This window comes from Aethalodelphis obliquidens, unplaced genomic scaffold (genome assembly GCF_003676395.1).
Source record: "Aethalodelphis obliquidens isolate GAN/ISIS:26980383/991018 unplaced genomic scaffold, ASM367639v1 scaffold61, whole genome shotgun sequence".
In the NCBI taxonomy this organism is placed as follows: domain Eukaryota; kingdom Metazoa; phylum Chordata; class Mammalia; order Artiodactyla; family Delphinidae; genus Aethalodelphis; species Aethalodelphis obliquidens.
Genome location: NW_020838005.1, coordinates 3,192,612 through 3,212,889, shown reverse-complemented (window position 1 = coordinate 3,212,889; position 20,278 = coordinate 3,192,612). Strand labels below are relative to the sequence as shown.

Below are 20,278 nucleotides of genomic sequence, written 5' to 3'. Positions count from 1 at the left end.
CAGGCAGCAGAATGGAATGGGTCCCCTGGAGCCAGCCGTGCAATGGACTGAATGGCGCCCCCTGGAGTTGTGAGAAGGAGGCTGTGTTGTGTTGCCCTCACAGGACGCTCTAAAGCTGAAATGTGGGCTGTTACGCAGTGTCTGGCACCTCTGGGTACTCAGGAAATGCTAGCTCCCAGTGGGGCTTACAAGGAAAAGAAGGGAGAGGCAGCCCTCTGCCCCTCCTGGAGACCTTGCAGCTCCAAGGCCGGATCCCAAAACTGTTTCAAGACTGAACGCAGGGCCAGCCACCTCCAAGGAGGATGGGTCTGGGGACCGTCATGCCTGCGCCGCCCTTCCCACTCCCACAGCTTTATCCAGGGAGATGCGGTTAAAATGATCACCGAGGCCAGCCTTGAAGGGGAAACAAAGGCACAGAAAGGAATCTTCGGAGTATCTGTGCAAGCACCCCTCTCACCCAGCAACTCCCTCCACCTGTTTCCAGGAGGAAAAATCCTAATTTTAAGTCACCATCCACTCCCGTGATGATTTTATCTGCCCCCTCTGCCTGTCTCTTTTCCTGGAAGGACAAAAATCTATTCATTTCCATGAGACCCCCAGCATCCTCTGCTCAGAGCTGCCAAGTCCTCCAACGCCTGCCCTTGAGCCTTTCCTTCAAGAGCCTGAAAAGCATTCAGAAGCCACAGATTCTAATTTAGAAAAACAGGTTCTCTGTCCCGTAAGATGTGAGCTCCCCCTTCTCACTCACAAGCCTCGCCACCCAGGACAGTGACTCTCGACGTCGGGGCCAGCAAGAACCCTGCTCTGAATTTTCCCCCCTCGATTTTGAAAGATTCTGTCTACCACGCTCTGCTGATTATGTTATACCCTGTGCAGACTTACCATGGAAAAACGTACGGTCCCCCTTCTGCTCTCTAGACACTTAGAAGAGCTGTTTGGTAAGATTCTGAAGGCCCTAGCTTATGAACCACAAAACCCCAACTGCTGGATGCTAATAAAAAGCTGTTTGTGTCTGTCTACCCAAGAAAGGGCTTGAAGAATTAGAGACAGAAAGAGGAGTCTTTAGGCTAAACAAGCCATACTGCTTTACCCCACAGCACAGTCTAACCCTTCACTTCGCCTGTGTAGACACTTCTCAGGGGGTGATGTGACTTCTCAGAGGGACCAAAATCAGCACCCGAGAAGCCCAATTCTCAACAGGCAGGAGGTGGGTTCTCTGTGGCTCTGGTGGCGCCCACCCCAGAACAAGGATTCATGCATTCCGTCCAACAGACGCTCACCTCCTCGGGCCGGCTCAGCACATGTCCCTCAGGGCCCGTGATGCCCAGATCCAGGATCCTCTGCTGCTCCTGCAATGTTTAAAGAAAAGCAGACTTTCAGGGAGAGCTGGACCCCAGATGGCTCTGACTGCTGAGACGTGGGTAAAAATTACTCGGGCAAGACCTCAAAATGGCACGCTGGGGCTTCCCTGGTGGCGCAGTGGTTGAGAGTCCGCCTGCCGATGCAGGGGATGCGGGTTCGTGCCCCGGTCCGGGAAGATCCCGCATGCCGCGGAGCGGCTGGGCCCGTGAGCCATGGCCACTGGGCCTGCGCGTCCGGAGCCTGTGCTCCACAACGGGAGAGGCCGCAACGGTGAGAGGACCGCGTACCGCAAAAAGAACTGGCACGCTGACCACTCAGCTCTCATCCCAAGACCCCACGAAGAGAGGGCACGGTACCCTGCTTCCACTGCTGCCCGAGCTATGACAGATCAGTTACAGCCTCCCAAATATGTGCAGCTGTCCCCTGGGATGCCGAAAGCCAATGTGTCCCCAGCCCTGGGCTACAGTGTAAGATATCTATACGTGGACACCCACAGGCAGCCGCGTCACAGCGCTGAGAGGAAGGACTTCTCGTGGAAAGGCTACAGGTCCTACAGAAGATGCCGAGCGGCACGTGCGTCCCCAACATTCACGCTGTCAGTGAGGCTGTTTGTACAGTCCTACTGGGTCACTCCGCTTTTCCCCACCGGAGCTGAGCTACGGAAGCTGCTCCACTCTCGAACCTGCCTCTCACCCTGTGGGTCACGTCGAGGTGATGAAGAGAAAGCACATACCTCTGCGATGATGTCGCCGTTTTCCGCGTGGACTTGAGCAATCGCTCCAATGTCCCGGATCACACTCAGGACTTCATAGATCTGAGAGAGGGAGGGCGTGGGATCAGAGACAGGGACCTCTGTCTTCCTGGTCACAAGTACAACACCTCCCTGACAGCCACAGGGACCAGCACAGGGACCCCTCGCTGCTTCTATTAAGGCCGGCTTTTCTGACACTCCCGAGGCCAGTGGTAATTAACAGATAATTAACAGAGGCAGGGTAACCTAAAAGGGCTTGAATTAGGAGAAGCTCTCGGGTGACACCTTCTCTGCATCAGGTTTGCTGAAGAGGGTCGGGGAACACCTCTCGGCCACACTGGCCCACGGCAGGTGGCTGATTCCAGAGCTTGGTAGAACACCTGTCCTGGGGGACCAGGGCACTGGGTTCCTACCCTCCCTAAAGGGAGTTACATCCGGGGCTTCACCCACCAGCCATTTCCCGTGAGCACTCACTGGAGGCAGCTTTCAAGACAACAGCAGTGGTCCGAACATACCGAATGCCAGTGAGCGGGCTTTTCTTACCTGGGAATCCGTTAGCTGGAAGCGATCTTTGAAAGCCATGTACACGAGGAAGGAATTTACCCCTAGTGGACAGACAAAACAGAGAGGTGGAGACGTGACAAACAGATAAACCAATAATCTGGAAGAGAATAAGGAAGTAATAATATTGCGCATATGTATGCAGAGAGACAGAAAGAGGGAGAGACAAAGAGAGACAGAGATGGAGACAGGGAGAGAATGATAAAGCGAATGTGGTAAAATGTGAACAACGGGCGAATCTGGCAACAGGGTGCATAAGGATTCTTTATAGTATTTTTACAATTTTCTCTAAAGTTAAAACTGTATCAAAATTTTAAATTGCCCGTATCTGTACACCCATGTTCACAGCAGCATTACTCACAATAGCCAAAAGGTGGAAGCAAAATGTGTCTGTGGATGAATGGATACACAGAATGTGGTCCAGCCACACAATGGGATATTATCCAGCCTTAAAACGGAAGGGAATTCTGACACAGGCTACACTATGGAGATGAGCCTCGAGGACATTCTGCTAAGGGGAATACGCCAGTCACAAAAGGACAAATACTGTAGGATTCCACCTACAGGCCAAATTCATAGACGCAGAAAGTAGAATGGGGGTTGCCAGGGGCTGGGAGGAGGGCGAAGGGGAAGTTATTGTTTAACGGGTACAGAGTTGCATTTTGGAACGATGAGAAAAGGTCTGCAGATGGATGGTGGTGACGGCTGCACAACAATGTGAATGTCCTTAATGTCACTGAACTGCACACTTAAAAATGATGAAGATGGTAAAGTGTACGCTCTGTTGTATTTTACCACAATTAAACGTGAAAAGTTAAAAATAAAAGTTGTTCCTAACGGTTATGACTTTAACAAGAAGATGATTTAGAAGACCCTGCAGATGAAGAGCTATAATAAATGTCGTTTCTCTGGTAAACCGATTGCCTTTCAGGCCGATTTTTAAGAAACGTTTTTTTAACAAGAAAAGGGCTGTGAGTGTGACAAGCAGATGTCACAGTTCTCACCCTGGCATGTTAGGGTTCTCGCTGCCAGAGGCACCAGACCAAACATCCCTGCTCAACATTCATCACAATGGTAAACAACTGTACTGACAACCTGCTAGGCTTGGAGCTTAATTCAAGCTGTCGGGGGTGCTGGAAGCTGCCTTGGTTCAGTGCCTCAGGACATCCCTGCCCTCGTCCCCTGCTAGGCAACAGTTGCTATGGGAACCCTCCAGGCTGATGGGGAGTAAATTTATTACAAGTATTGAATCCATTTGAGTGTCGGTACTCTCAAAAGTGAGAAAGGTCAAGGGTTATACCTAGTTGCAGTCACATGGGACCTTCATGCTGCAATGAATCTTAAGGTATCTAGCCCAATAGCCTCACGTGAGATTTTTTTTCCTAATTGAGACTCATAAAATTTAAGTGATTTGCCCAAGGTCATACTAGCTAGCTTCTGGAAAAGCAGACAGATAAACCCAAGACTCCAGATTTTTATTCTAGGCTTTTCCTACCAAATCTATGGATAGCTACCAGATCCATGCCTAGATTTTACTCATAGCTCATGGCATTTCTGAGCTTAGCAGTCCCAGAACCCTAAAGCGTAGATGCTTCCTGGACGATTAGGATCCAAAGAGGTCAACATGTGACCCCACGTGACCTCCAGTCTATAGCCAAGGTCAAGGAGACGCCCAAAGATGATGTGGTCTGGTAACACCACCCAAACCCCCAAGGTTCCTGTGGACAAGAGGGTCCCAGAGGCACCTTGAGGTGGTTAAGATTTCCCCCAGCCTCCCTGGGAATCTTTCAGAACCCAATCCTTAGAATCTTCCTCCCCAAAATAGTCCTATGGACAAAGCCAGAGCCCACAGGTGGTCCCAGAGCCTCATCTCCCTCAAATCTACCCTGATTCTTCTGGGTCTGCAGGAAGAGACTGCTCAAGTCCTGTACTCAGGGTCCCGGGCTCTCTCCTAAGACCGCCCAGAATCCTCCCTGGGATATCCATGTTATCCTTTGAGGGCAAATCACTCTCACAGCCTCAACTCTCCAGCCCGGCTGGCGCACACAGCTCGCTCACGCCAGTAAGCTGTGACTAGCTGTCTGGCCACCTGCAATGAGCACGAGCTGCAGCCTAAGCCCTCCCTCCTGGCAGGCACGGGGATGCAGAAGGCATCGATCAGCACTCTTCCCAGAAGCTCTCCTTCAGGGCTCAGCCAGCTCGTGGGCTGAGAAGGAAATATCCACAGAAGGCGCTGGGGCAGCACCACCTACCGTGGTCCTTCACCAGGGTCTCCATCTCCTCCTGGATGCCCTTGTGCCACTCGGTGATGTCCACGTGCAGAGAGTAGTCGCAGCAGGACTTGCTGTCGGCCCATTCCCTCCACTGGTCGAAGGCAGCCAGCAGGCTGGTCCCAGGCTCGGGAACCACATGGTCAACTAGAAAGGAACAGACACGCGTCGTCACCAACGGGAGCTTCAAGGGTGGCGGGCCAGCAGCTGTTTCCCCATTTCGACCCTGAACAAGGGCTTCTTGGGTTCAAAATTGAGATGGTGATCTCTACAACCAGATTCTAAGAATCCACTTAAGCCAGCCGACTACCCAAGAAGGAGAAAGCAGAAACTTGGCACGGCACGACTCCTCCAGTGAAACCACGCACGACCTGCCCTGATCTGATTTCCCAGCTCAAAACCGCTGAAAGCACAGAGCTCGGGCACATTTCAAGGACAATGAGTCCTTACGGACAATGGCAGTGTCAGATGGCTGGCCAGAGCCGGCAAGCCCTTCCTTGTGTTGATAGCTGGCTCGTGAGACGCCCCCTACCAGACGGCAAGGAACTTGAGGATGCTGGACCGGAGCCACGCAGACTGGGCCTTTTAGAAGTTCCCCGGCATATCCACTCTCTCATCACCACTCGGATTTCTGCGGCATAATACCACTTTGTAATTTAAGGGAGATCTTTCATCCTACGAGTTCAAAGCATTTTAAAACTGCGGTTATTGTTATATTATTATTGAGGTAGGCTGATACGGAGGACAGAGGCCTCTGGAGTCAGGCTCCCCTGAGTCTCTTTCTTGCCTCCACCCCCCACCAGCAAGGTGAGTCACTTAATCTCCACCACCCTGAGTTTCTGTGCTGGTTTAAAATAGGGATATTACGTACCTCATACATTTGTTATGAGGACTCAATGAGACGGCATGTCAACCTTGTGTCACTCCCCAATTTAAATCCTCCAACAGCTTCCCCTTACTCTTCAGATAAAAATTAAAGTTCCCAACAAGGTCCTCAAGATCTTGGCTTGGCCCCTGCCTACCTCTACAAATCACCCTGGACCACCTACCCCCTTGCACTCTGATCTCCAAATACACAGGCCATCTTTCAGCCTCCTCCCTTCTGCCACATGGCCTTTGCACATGTTGTCTCTTCTAGGTCCTGAAGAGCTCTTGCCCAGTTACCATGATTATTATTACTCATCTTCTGCACAGAGACACTGAAATACAAACTGAAATGACGTGTCCAAGGTTGAATCAAACTTACATAACCAAGAAGACAAAACCCAGGACTCTTGATGCCTAAAGCAATGAATCATTCCTCTAAATATTAGATTTTCTACACCCAGGTAAGCAGTTCTCAGCTAAGAAAATGCCAGTCCAGGCAATGTTGGTGAGCTCAGATTTCTGAAGTGGATCAAATCTTGCAGACGCTGCTCAACTGTAATCAGCTGAGCTTGGCTTCATATGCTTGAAAATACGGACATCTAGGCTGAATTTTCTTTTGACAAAATTTACTTTTTATAAGTAGTAGTATATGTAATTAAATGGGTAAATACATTGCTGGTATTGTAATACATATAACATATAATGTTACCTAACAAAAGCAATGAGCATATACACTTCTAATACGAGTCTGTTCCATCTGTAAAATACTAACATAGAAACTCTGACAAAGTGATTTCAAGTTTTCTTCTTAAATTGTGTCCCCCTGCCCCTGGCAAAAAGAAAAAAAAAAAAGAAAAAGAAAAAAACGATGAAAACCTGACTTTGTAGCAATCACAGTTTGGGCAGTATCTCCCTAGTCACACCCCTGGTTTCATCACCTGCCCTCCTCCAAAAAGCCTTTGGTAGCTGTCCACCATCTCTAGAGTGAAATTCTAACTCCTTTTCTTGGTTCCTCCGAAAAGCCTTTGGTAGCTGTCCACCATCTCTAGAGTGAAATTCTAACTCCTTTTCTTGGTCCTGAAGATCGGTCCCTGCTCATCTCTCCAACATAATCTCTGCCACCTACCCCCTGCTCACCACCTTCAGGCCACCCCAGCCTTACTTCACTCTTTGAACTGCCCAACTCCCCGACCTCCAGGCCTTTGCACAAGCAGTGCTCTTTCTTTGGAAATCCATTCACCTTGCTCTTTCCTTGGGCATCTCGTTTTTCTCCCTCTGATTGGGTTAAATGTCACCATCCCAGGGTCGCACCCCCATGTGCAGTAGTTTCTGCATCGTTTCCGTACTTTACTCTCTGATTCTCCCCCCCCCCATCCCCTGTCGCTGGGATGTAAACTCCCTCAGAGCAGGGGGTAGGTGCCTAGACATAGGAAGTGCTCAATACCTATTTTCAACAAATGAATGAATGCTCCCTTCCAGCTCCCATGCCACCCTGCAAGATCAGGACATGCCCTCCTGGGAACACAATCAGATTTTCCTGCTCAACTCCAAGCATAGGTAAGATCATCGGGTGCTATGCTCCTTGAAGTTCAGGGTGTATAAAAATTATCTTGAGAGCTTATTAAAACCCAGGTTCCGGGCTTCCCTGGTGGCACAGTGGTCGAGAGCCCGTCTGCCGATGCAGGGGACACGGGTTCGTGCCCCGGTGCGGGAAGATCCCACATGCCGCGGAGCAGCTGGGCCCGTGAGCCATGGCCGCTGAGCCTGCGCGTCCGGAGCCTGTGCTCCGCAACGGGAGAGGCCACAACAGTGAGAGGCCCGCGTACCGCAAAAAAAACCCCAAAAACCCAGGTTCCTTGACATCGCCCCCAGACTTTTGGATTCTGTAGGTCTGGGCTGGGACCTGAGAACCTGAACTTTTAATAAGCTCCCTGGGAGCTTCCACTCTGAGCATCAGTAACTGAGGGCAAATCTTTTCCCACTGATTTCTTCTGCCATACCGCCATTCACTCATGCCCACTTTACCATCAGGGTCCTGTTTACTACACAACAGAATTATCACTGACCAAAAATATCTGGTTCTCTATATATCCAAAAGCAGCTCCTAGAGTTATGAACCCTTGAACACTCAGGACACAGGCAAAGTTGAGGGCTTCAGGGAAATAAACACATTTCCTCCAAGGGCTAATGACACTCAGAAACGTGTCCGCGAAAAGCCTCCACATGTTTTCCCACAGTTCTCTTTAAATAGAAGCTCTCCCGGGAAGAGCTGCTCCAGGGAACAGGGCAGAGCATCATACTCATTTCCGGAGGGAGCAGAGATTCTCCTCTGAGGACAAAGCCTGGAAATGACTTGCATGGAACTCACAGGCCTTTTCCCTGGTGACTTTCCTAAGCCATCTGTCCCTACGAGAGCCTGGCTTCTGCCTGACAGTTGACTTCTCTCCGCTTTTGTAAGACGTGAGGGACAGCTCATCAACCCAGCCTGGCATCGGACCAGGAAAGGATGGCCTTTGGGTTCGGTGAACCCCAAGTTCTGATTCTGACTCCTGCTGCCTCACCCCCCTGCTGTGTATATTCCTTGGGACCCTCCTCTCTTCACACGTAAAACGCGGGCATGAAACAACTACCGTTGAGTGCAGGGCTGTAAGAAGTTCAAGAAAGCGTGTGAAAGCACCTGGTAAAACATCTGGCACACGCCGAGTCTTCATCCCCTCAGGATGAGCCATCGGAAACACCACTGTGGTTTCAGGAGGAGGCCTGTGAACCTGGTTTATGAGACAGCCAAGAAGATGCCCCAGGACGGCGGCCCGAACTGAGGGGTTCCAACCAGCGTCCAGAAGTGCTTGTAGTTAGAAGACACCAGCTCTTTCCAAAGGACTGTTATTACGTCTCTTAAAACTGTCAAAGGACCCTCCTTTTTTTTAACAGCTTGACTGAGATATAATTCACATACCAGCCGATTCACTCATTTCAACTGTTCAGTTTTTAGTCTCGTCAGAGTTACACAGCCATCACCACAATCTAATTGTAGAACATCGCCCAAAAGAGAAACCCCATAGCCGTCAACTGCCCCTCCCCACACCCTCCCGTCTCTGCTACTCCCGGCCCAAAGCAACCGCTAATTTGCTATCCGTGTCTATGGATATTTCATATAAAAAGAGTCATACAATATGTGGTCTTTTGCGTCTGGCTTCTTTCACTTAGCATAGCGTTTTCAAGGCTCATCCACCGTCGCATGTACCAGCACTTCATTCCTTTTTATTGCCTTGAGTGGTTTGGGTACCCTGTTGTTACATTGATTGGATATCGGCAAAGTGTTAACAGCACGTAAACATGCTGCTCCTGGAAAATTCAAATCTAGGACCTCTTTGGAGTTTGTAGTATTTAAAAGACCCTATTTTTTAAACGTCTTATAGTAACTGTAGATTCACAGGCAGTTGTAAGAAACGATACAGACAGATGCTCAGACCCTCCACCCAGTGACACCCCCCCAGCCAGGGGTGATGTCTTGCTAACCTGAGTACAACATCACACCTAGAAAGTCAGCCCTGACATAATCCAAGACCCCAGAATTTTTAAAAGCCAGCGATTAGTGTTTCTGATCAATTTGCATGGGGCCCTTCGTACTCAGAACACATAGAGATGGTAGAAAATCACCACCGCGGTCCCGGTTCTGGAATTGAGGCGGCTGAACAAGGACAACATTCCAGGTCTGCTGCGGGGAGAAGCAGGTAAAGCAGGAGAAAGATGCGGGGGTGGTCAGCCCTGCCGGGTCCCCGCTCGGGCCCTCCCCCTGCCTCTCCGAAGCCTCACCCACAGATCCCTGTAGGGGCAGGTCTAGAATCTCCTGCAGTCGGTACACACACCACCAGCGCTCCCTGGGGCCGCTCTTGAAACTATCAGAACTGCCCATCACCAGCCTCCCCTTCCAGAATCAGCACTGCCTCATTCTCCAGGCCCTGCATTTAACTGTGTGTGTGCGCGCGCGCGCGTTGGCCTCACCCATTTCCATCTCAGATAAATTAATGGACTTGAATTAAAAGCAAACCATCAGGGAGATAACAACACAAACCGCCGCTGAGTTTCGGGGCTGGCGTCTACTTAGCGAAATGCCAGGTGCCCTAGTCAGCAGGGAATGGCTTTTGTTGGTAGAGAGATAAGAGCCTTTGGGGAGCCCAGCCTGACAGTTTCGTTCTGAAAAAAGGCAGAAAGGGAAGAGAAAGCACCTATGCCTGGGGATAGGAGAGGGACACATAGGAGAGGTAATGCTTGAGCTCCTGACCAGTCCTGCCGCCTCCTCAGCATGTGACTGTGGGCAAGATATTCAGCCTCCGTGGACTTGAGATTCCTCATCTGTAAAATGGGGTTAATACTAGTACCTAAGCCACAGAGTTCTAGTGAGGTGTAAATGAGTCAATATGGGAACTACTCCGAAGAGTGCCTGCTACGGGAACACGCTGAAAAGACCAGCAGGTAGACAAAGTTACATTCCTTCGTAAGGAAAACTCCCACATAAATCCCTTTGTGAAGCATTAAGGTGCCTCTAAAGCACGTGCTTCCAGGGCTAACTACTCGCCTTGCACAAATGTACTGCTTCTCCCACAACGCAAGGAAGCATTTTCCTAAGAGCTGGAACTATCTAGAACATTTTTTCTTATATAAATTTATTTATTTATCATTTACTTTTGGCTGCGTTGGGTCTTCGTTGCTGCGCGCGGGCTTTCTCTAGTGGCGGCAAGAGGGGGCTACTCTTCGTTGCGGTGCGCGGGATTCTCATTGCGGTGGCTTCTCTTGTTGCGAAGCACGGGCTCTAGGCACGCGGGCTTCAGTAGTTGCAGCCCATGGGCTCAGTAGTTGTGGCACATGGGCTTAGTTGCTCCACGGTGTGTGGGATCTTCCCGGACCAGGGCTCGAACCCGTGTCCCCTGCACTGGCAGGCAGACTCCTAACCACTGTGCCACCAGGGAAGCCCCTAGAACAATTTGTGCCTGGTTTTCTCATCTACAAGCCGGCGATAATAATGCACCTCACCACATTTTTGTGAGCGCTCAATACGATGTAGTCTACCAGGTGCTGGTCAGATATGACCAATTACCATTCGTATTCTCTTCTCTGTGTCCCCCAAAGCATTAATTAAGCAGGAAGACTGGCACACAGGAGAGACCAAACATCACACGTGCCTCTAGCAAGCAAGGCCTCGGCCATCTTGAGGACTGGACCACTCTTCCTCCCAGGGGCCCAGCCATGGGACTCTGTGAATGCACACACCGAGCTTAGGACCCCTACCCTCCACCAAAGTCCTTGTCACACACAGCAATCCCTTCCATCCCCCATATAGACTCACCACAGCGACTGGTACATCCCAGCCCTCCTGAATGCATGCCAGCAAGGGGCCCCCAGCCTTGGGCTAGCCCTGGCCAAAGAAAGGAACAACAAACTCAAGCGTCATTCACGGACTCTGAAGATGCGAGGAATGGCAAAAATAATGAATATTCATCAAGTGCTTCCCACGTGTCCAGGACTAAGCTGTGCATCTTCCTTGGATTATCCCCCTCGATCCTCACACCAGACCCCTGCAGGAGGAGCCACGGTGGCCTGAGTTTTCAGTTAAAGGAGCTGAGGGACAGTGAGGTTGAGTCAGCTGCTCACGTTACTTAGAGCGCACGGGGCAGAGGGCCCGGCCTGCAGGAGGTGAGCAACCTCACGGCACCTGGGCTGCAGCCCTGCGAGGCCCTGGGCAGAACTCTGGAAGGTGGGCCATAACGTGGCCTTAGCTGGCACAGGTGAACTGTGACCCCGGATGGGAGACTCCAGAGCCCCTGTTCAGCCACTCCTGCTTAAAAGCAAGCCGGGAGGGGTGGCTCATTGAGAATTAAACTGCCTTCTTATAAGGGCAGCAAGTAGTTCAATAATTCAATAAACAGAGAAGAGAACTGTGTCATTAGCCTAACAATCGCAGGCAGACTAACTGCTCGAACCTTGAGGCACTGGGGTCATCCCCTAATTTCTCTCTTTCCCGAACTTCCTTTAATGTAATCTTGTTTTTAAAACTAAACGAGTATATTCATATGAAGTAAGTCGAGCCATAAGAAACCGTTCAGTGTCCAGTGATCGCTGGTAGAATCGTTAAGCCAGATCTGGGGGGAATAAGGGCCGAGGCAGGAGCCAGGAAAATGTATTTATAAAACAAACAAACAACCTCTTAAGTGATCTTATGATCAGCCAGCTTTGGAGGAAATAAACCACGCTCCTGAAACACTTAAAATCTATTTGGGAAAAAAATACATTAAACGGTTCACATAAGGGTACTTCCCTGGTGGTCCGGTGGTTAAGACTCCGTGCTTCCACTGCAGGGGGCATGGGTTCGATCCCTGGTCAGGGAACTGAGATCCCACATGCCACGCAGTGCGGCCAAAAATAGATAAATAAAAAGAAAGTCCATTAAAAAAAATATTTTTTTAATTTTTTAAATCAACATTAAATAAAAGGTACATATAGGAATGACTCTGCTCCATCCCTGGGCTACTGCTCTCTTCCTGCCCTGTCCTTCCCACCAAGCTCTGGAAAGGGCTGAATCGCTGTCAACGCCCCATGTCCCAGCCTCCCTTTCACACCCACTGCACCCCTATCTATCCCCTGCCTGAACACGCTCCAGATTCATCCCAACCCCGTCCCTACCACCTCAGTGTGACTACCGACAGCACCACGGACTCTGCTTCCAGACAGCACTCTGCAAGTTTCCTGTGTCTCAACTCTTCCTGTGTCTTGGGCTCAGCACTCACTGGTGGATGGATCTGGGGACCCGGGCCCTCTTCGGTCTCTGGCAAATCCCCGTGACCAGCAGCTGGAGAAGCAGGTGGGACCCCCATGCTGCAGCACCTGTAAGGGCGGCTCCTGCTGCCCCAAGAGAGCTGCCCATCCAGAAGCTGCAAGCGGGCACCTGGAGCTCCCCACACCTGCAGCCCATGCCCCCTGCCCACCAGATTTCCCTTCCCGTGGCCTGGGCCTGGTGGAATGAGGTTGCCCCTTGCTTCCAGGCTGCTGGAAGGTAGTAACCCTGGGAGCCCAGGAATCAGAGCTGGAGACAGAGGGTGAGAAAGGAAAGGTGCGGAGCAGGGCAGAGAGAAGACCCAGATTCCAAACCCAGTGTTAGTTCTGATTCTAACGATGATCTTGGAAAGGCCTCTTGGCTTCATTCCATTTTCACAATTTAGCACAAAGCATAACCAAAGCTTCCCACTTTAGGGAAACATATACACGCCTCCAGAAATTTTTTTTAAATAGGAAAGGGACAGTTAAATCATTTTCTAATGTCATACCATTTTATAATTTCATACCACTGTTTGTATTTATTTGAGAGCCACAGTATCAACCTCACCTCGGTATAGCTCTGTAGTGGTTCACCAAGTGCTCTCACATGCCTTATCTTGTGTGATGCTCAAACCAGGCAGGCAGGGTGGGTTCACAACGCTTGCACCACAGATGAGGAAATGGGGGCCATGGGACGTGCCTGCAGAGCTCGAATCCCAACCCGCCCTGTTTGACAGCCTTTACTCACCATCACCTTCTTGGCATATCTACGAATAGCACGCACCTCAACTTTCCAGACCTAAACCCTTTTCTATCATCAAAAACATATGCAGTTTCACTTAAGTGGGCAGCTAATGAACTGAACCCGGTGGGCAGAGGGGATACAGCCAATGTGGGTCATTGAAATTCAATTTGGGGCGCCAGGTAAGAGCTTGTCAAAATGTCAGCACCTTGTAAAACCTTTTTCTTTGAGGCTTGGTATAGCTTGCCCACGGCCTCCTTGCATGTACGATCAAAGGCTGAGCTAATGAAATCTACGTGTGGCAATGAAGGGTCATTTATAACGTGTAAATCCTTTAAGAGGATTTATCAACCCAATGATGCGCAGAAATCCTCTCCTCGACTCATCGAAAGCAGACGTGGGGAGCCTGAGAGCCCATCTGTAGACAACGTGTGGGTCAACCTTCCAGGAAGGGGCCCACCAGCGTCGACCGGTGGACATGGGGAGGGAAGGAAGTGGAGTCACTTTGCCAGACAGGGCTTTACTTCAAAACCAGCCTCTGTGGACTTGATGGTTTGCTCTCCGCTCACTTGAAGTGGATGTGCGAAGTAGCGCCTGCAGGCAAGGCATCATCAAGGCGCGAAAGGTGGCAACAAATCTGCAGCACTGCTTGACCACCAGGAATGCTTAAAGGACTCCATGGTCTGTGCACAACGATGGCACTAATTGCCCACGAGTTTTTTTACTAATTGCTTATTGATATAAGCAAGTCCGGCAGACTCCACTTAAAGAGACTGTTAATGGCTACGACAAGGTTCAGATCCAGAGACCCTGAGAAATGGTTCTATCTTTTTACTGATGAGAAATCTGAGTCCCAGGGAAGTTTCAGAAGTCACTAAAGACACATAAAGTGATGTACCGGTACCAGAATTAATCCCGGGTCTGAATCCACCATCTGTCCTGTTTCCTTTACTTGTTTTATAACAGGATAAAATATTACCGAGAATCCCACCATCCTAATCATAACTGTTCATCTTTTTCTATATCATATTCCACAACTGTCATGTACATATGTTTTATGTGGGTGTAATCAAAAGCCCACTCACTCTTAACTGTGGCTTTTTTCTTAATACCACGTTGTCTCAGAGTCTTTGTAATTCCATTTTTTATGGGAACTATTCTCAGGAGAATCTATCACAACTTTCTTCACCATTCTCCTATGTTGAACCTATAGAGCGCTTCCAATTTTCCTCTCTCATACGTCATGTTTCTATGGACATATTCACGCAAATAACTTTCACCTTATGTTAAACGGTTTTCTCTGGAGAGGGTCCTAGAGTCAGAGTTACTACAGTTCATAATACAGATGACCACGTTGCATTCCAAAGCATCATCACTTCCTACCGCCTCTAGCCACGCGTCGGAACGTCACCCCAGGCAGTGCTGGTATTTTCACTTTATTTGCTTGCTATTTAAGGGAGTAAAAAACAAAGCTCTTTTCACTATTCTAGGCCATCTCTGTTTCAGATAAATGGCCACCTTCCAAGACCCAAGTAGGGGACTAAGTAATACATAAGACAGCAGATCTGCCAGCTGTACAAAGAGGTTACTGACAATTTAACCAGGATATGATGAAATGGCTAGGCCACCATCTTAGCTCTCCCGTGCCCTTATCTCTGCTCTTAGCTTTGTCAATCAGAGCCCTATAATGATACCCCTAAGGGCGCCTTGTTAGGCCTTCAAGACAGAGGCAGGGCCGCAGCCCAGGCCCCTGGGCCCCAAGTGCACGGACCGAAGCTGTGCTTTCTCTCAGCTCCATGTGGGCTCACAGACAGACAGACAGACACTTAATAGGAAATGCCAGCTCCGAAGCAGGATGATGAAATCGTGGCCCAGGGAGAAGGCAAGAAAAGCCAAAGGTGAAAATTCCAGCCAAACTCATTAGAAATCAAAGCTTCCAACTCCAGGCTCATGTAGAATTTCTCCAAGAGATGTTGAAATCGTTGGCTAACTGCTGGAGGGGGCTCTGTTTCCTGTAATTAGACAGGCATTCTGAGTCTCAGCCTGGAGACAAGCCAGCTTTATGCCACCTCACACCCACGCACCGGTGGGAGAAACACAAAGTTCGCTTCAGGCACGTGTCTGGATCCTGGCATTCCTCTAAGCCGTCTGAAGTCCTGGGGGTTCTCATGGACTTCACTGGCCCTCGAGGTGGCTGGCTCTCAAATGCCCTGGTCGGACAGCTGGGCCTCAACTCCACCGGCTAAGTACACTTGTGTTCATGAAGAAAACGTTAGAGCACCAGTAAGTTTTTAGAACCAGTCAATTTTGTGTGGGAACGGTCTCCAGGGCTATAAGTGTCCACACTGAATGTGCCGGAAACCCCACAGAGCGTGCACAGGTTCAGAGCCCCGGCTCCAAGCTCTCCTGTCTGGAGATGAACCTTTGGCTGTGCCACTAACTATCTCTAGGGCCTTAGGCGAGTTACTTAAACACCCACCCCCCTACCTCAGTTTCCCCATCTGCAAAATAAGTATAGCAACCATGGCTACCTCATAGCATAGGGGTCAAAAGCATGAACTCTGGGGTCAGACTGCCTCAGTTGGCACCCGGGCTCTGCCACCCACTAGCTATACAACTCAGGATCCTTCACCCTCTCTGGGCCTCAGTTTCCTTACCTGTGAGATGGAGATAACAGTACCTCCTCACATGGCTGTTATGAAATGGTGTTTCCAAAAGGCGTATACGAGTGGCCTGGCAGAGTAGGTCTTATACAAACATTCATTAAGTAAATTGAAAGTAAAATAGTATCATCTTGAGCATATAAGGCTGCTTGGCCTAAGTCCTGGCACAAAGTCAGTCTCCATAGGCTCGATCGTGCTTTGAGGTAGAATGTGAGGAGGGTCAGGGCTCGGGCGTCGCAGGGGCACGGAATCTAGGAGGCTGAGGGCACCCTTCAGGGCTGCTGGTGCACCAGGTGGCAGGGGCAGGGCAGGGGGGAGCGGGGGGGAATCAGGGTCAGGTGGAGGACCCATGAGGGGTTAACAGAGTGCGGGAAGGGAGCAGATAAAGCCGTTATTGAGAGAAGGTCCAAGGTTCCCGGTGCCACAAGAAAGGACTGGAACTTTGAAGTGTTCATCTAGCTGAACAATCTTCTGCATAAAACTAAATAAGACTAAAACAAGCAAAACAAATCTGTCCTGTTTATACAGCAAGTAGGCATGGGTCGTAAAATAAAAGACAGTAAATGCTAGAGCAGGAAGAGTCACAGAGACCCTCTGTCAAGACATAAATATAGACTTTTCACCTCCCAGGGAATCACCCTCCCCACCCAGCTCCCAACCCCGGGACAGCATGATGGAAACAATCTTCCTATCAAATGGAATGTCTTAGGCATGAAGAAATGTATCCATTTGCATTAGGAATCAAACGCAAGAAAAACGGCCACGCAGAGCAGAAAACACAAACTAATCATCATTAACAGAGTCCATGTCGTTCCAATCACAAGCAAAGAAACCTGATCTTACCCCGGAAACATCACTGCAGTGTGAATCTCGGCAGGCTTTTAGAATATTGAAACTATTTGTATTTTCAAAACCCTAAGGGCTGTGGTAACTCCAGGCTGGGATGCATGACCTTGTTTTCCCCTTTCCCTTTCCATGCAGGGAGGTGCAGGAGGTGGGTTCCCTAAGTGGTGGAAGCACAGGCCCGGAGGATTGGCAGATTTCCTGAGCACACCCCCTTCCATTAGCATCCTTTACCAGACACAAGGCCCTGGGTACCAGGATGATGACCAGAGGGTATGCGCATGCCTGTGTGTGTGTGTTCATGCGTGTGCATGTGTGTGCATGCATGCGTGTGTGCCTGCAGGCGTATGATAGGGGCAGAGGGGTAGGAGGTGAGCTCCCTATCCTACTTCCTGTGGACTTTTGGCCACACCGCACAGCCAAAAACAGACAGACCCAATCTTTGCACGTGCATGTGGGATCTTAGTTCCCTGACCAGGGATCGAATCTGCATCCCCTGCAGCGGAAGCAGGGGTTCTTAACGGCTGAACCACCAGGGAAGTCCCACTCCGGGCTGCTTTAAAAAAATGGAAGAGACTTCCCAGTTTTCACCACAAAGTCTGCCATAAATAAATTCCAGACTAGAAACAAATTACGGAAAGCATGCAGGAAAGTAATGAGGGAGGGGGGACCCTAGGGGTTGGGGGGACAACCAAAAGGGTCTCCATCTGGGGCTAGGACAGACTCGGCTCTGAACAGCTCCACCTCGAAGAGGGGTGGCAGCTGGCTGTGTCAGGCCAAGATGAGGTGGCTGGGGAAACATGTGAGCAATGACACTTCCTCTGTTTGTCTCAGCTTTTGGTTGCCTGGGACTACCAGACCACAGATTCTGAACTGGCCTGCCAAAAATAAGAGATTACAGGGCTGTCCGGAACATCATGAAAAAATAAAAGTCACACCACAAGGCTTTCACGTGCTAAGATTGGGTCTGTTTTCCTTCCTGCTGGTTCCTTGTTGGGAAGGGAACCCGGCGAGAAACTCAAGGACTTGCAGCTTCCTAATTAGAGACCGACAGAAACATACGTACTGACATAGGTAATGTGAAGAACTATGTCAAAATGCTCCAGCCCGAGGTCATTGTCAATAACAGGAAAGAACAACGAGCAACTTCATCAAACAGGGTCAGGTTTGCGCTCCTATTGAAGTAGATAAACAAACAAACCCTATGACCTAATGACAATAATCTTTCCATGAAAATATGGACTGAAGTAGTGTGAGGTTCACACCTACTCTAATGCACGACGTCACGTGTGGACACACACCAAATAACATAATAAAGGCGAGAGCACCTAGTTCAAACAAGAACTGTGGTAAACACTGGATTCTAATTAGCAACTGGACAATGATTCCTCCCTTGTACAAAGCCGCTATGACACAGCCTCACTGTTTATGGTGAAGAAAACAGCAGCTATCAGACTGGAGCTCAACCCAGAAACAAAAGCACAAGGAATTTGGGCTCTATTCTGTTTATTCCAACGTTGCACAATTCTCCCTGCATCCCCTCCAAATAAAGGCGGGCAGGGAAATAAGAGCTGGTGATGTCATATGTTGACTGGGATCTATCTAGAGCCAACATAATTGATGGGTGTTTTCCTCCTAGGAACCTGGACTGAATTCAAAAACATAACATAACATCTCTGGAGTCTGAACCATGGCCCTTGTACCATGATGTGCTCCCCATTTGGGGCTGAGGGCTGGCTATTCAATGGGTCTTTTTTCCCCCGATTAATAAGACTCTGACTAACAGCCAGTGTATCTGGACAACAAGGTTTAAGCTTGATAAGGGACCCAGTTGTTCAGGGAGCCTTAATTACACTTTATAACTGTGTCGATGGTGGAGAGTTCAGGTCCTACACAAAGACCACCCGCACGGCTGTACATAAATTCAAATACTTCCTCACATTATGTTCTCTTCCCTCCCAGGAATGACACGGGTAAGAGACGGCAACCCAGATGAAAAGGACAGCTCCAAGGGAATTTTCTTTTTATAAAACTCCTGTAAGTGTGAAAGCACTTAAATGCCAACAACTTGGAAAACCAGAAAAAATTGAGGAAAAAAAATTTTATTATTCCGTCACCCAAAATCACTATTAATATGTTGATGTGTGCCTATAAAATCTTTATTCCTACCCACTTATACACACACATATATATTCTTTATGAAAATAGTATCATAATTTTATAGTATAAATTGTACTTCACTAAACTCTTTTTTTTTCACTAAACTTTTAAAAAAAAAAAGTAGAATCAAATTGGACACAGTGATCAAGGCCTGCTTTTCTCCATCAATATATTGTGAACATATCCATATTAACAAATATTTCCTACACTGGTTTTTAATGACTCCATAATATTTTGTCCTAGAAGCGGCCATAATTTAACCAATCACTTATTTTGGTCACTTAGGTTGTTTCTAATTTTTTCTCATAAATAATGTTGCAGTGAACATCCTTAGAACTAAATGCTTGGGCTTCCCTGGTGGCGCAGCGGTTAAGAATCCGCCTGCCAATGCAGGGGTCACAGGTTTGATCCCTGGTCCGGGAAGATCCCACATGCCGCGGAGCAACTAAGCCCGTGCACCACAGCTACTGAGCCTGTGCTCTAGAGCCCGCGAGCCGCAACTACTGAGCCCGCGTGCCACAACTACTGAAGCCTGTGCGCCTAGAACCCGTGCTCTACAACAGGAGAAGCCACCGCAATGAGAAGCCCGCGCACCACAACAAAGAGCAGCCCCCGCTCACCACAACTAGAGAAAGCCTGCACGCAGCAACGAAGACCCAATGCAGCCAAAAATAAATAAATAAATAAATAAATAAAAAGAAAGAAACAAAGAACTAAATGCTTGCACATAGATTATTCTGGGTCAAGGGGTATGAATATTTTTTGCTCATAAGTTTTTAAAGCTCCTGTTAGATAGTGCCTTACTGTCCTCCAGAAAGGCCATACCAATGTAAACACCTGCCAGCAGTCTATGAGTGCCCATTTCATCACAACACTGGATGTTAGAACTCTTTTTAACATCTGAAAATTTAGCAGAAAAAACTTAGCTTATTGTTATTTTAACTTGTATTTCTTTTATTAATATTTCGGTTGAATATTTTTGCATAAATTTAGTGGTAGAATTATGTCTTCTTTTGTGAATACCTCGTTCATACTCTTTACTTTTGCTATTAAAGCATTCATCTTTTTATTAAAATGTTAAGATTTCATATTTTAAATGTATCAACCCTATGTCATATATATATTGCAAATAAAAGTTCCTACTTCTTGTTTTTCTTTTAACTATTTTACTCTGATAATGGTTTTAGTTTCTATGTAGTCAAGTGTCTCCATCTTTTCTGATTTCTGCCTTTGATGAAATATCTCC

General features: G+C 48.7%; 1 protein-coding gene across 4 annotated transcripts in view; it reads right to left on the bottom strand.

Moving 5' to 3' along the window:
- The window catches only part of DPYSL2 (dihydropyrimidinase like 2), a 167,335-nt gene that overhangs the window by 26,620 nt on the left and 120,437 nt on the right, over positions 1-20,278 (bottom strand). For all 4 annotated transcript variants that reach the window (XM_027088054.1, XM_027088053.1, XM_027088055.1 and 1 more), the window contains 4 exons: positions 4,927-5,091; positions 2,657-2,718; positions 2,096-2,176; positions 1,281-1,349 (listed from right to left, as the gene is read on the bottom strand). In XM_027088054.1, coding sequence (XP_026943855.1) covers positions 1,281-1,349; positions 2,096-2,176; positions 2,657-2,718; positions 4,927-5,091 — 377 coding nt within the window. The remainder of the gene's footprint in view (positions 1-1,280; positions 1,350-2,095; positions 2,177-2,656; positions 2,719-4,926; positions 5,092-20,278) is intronic.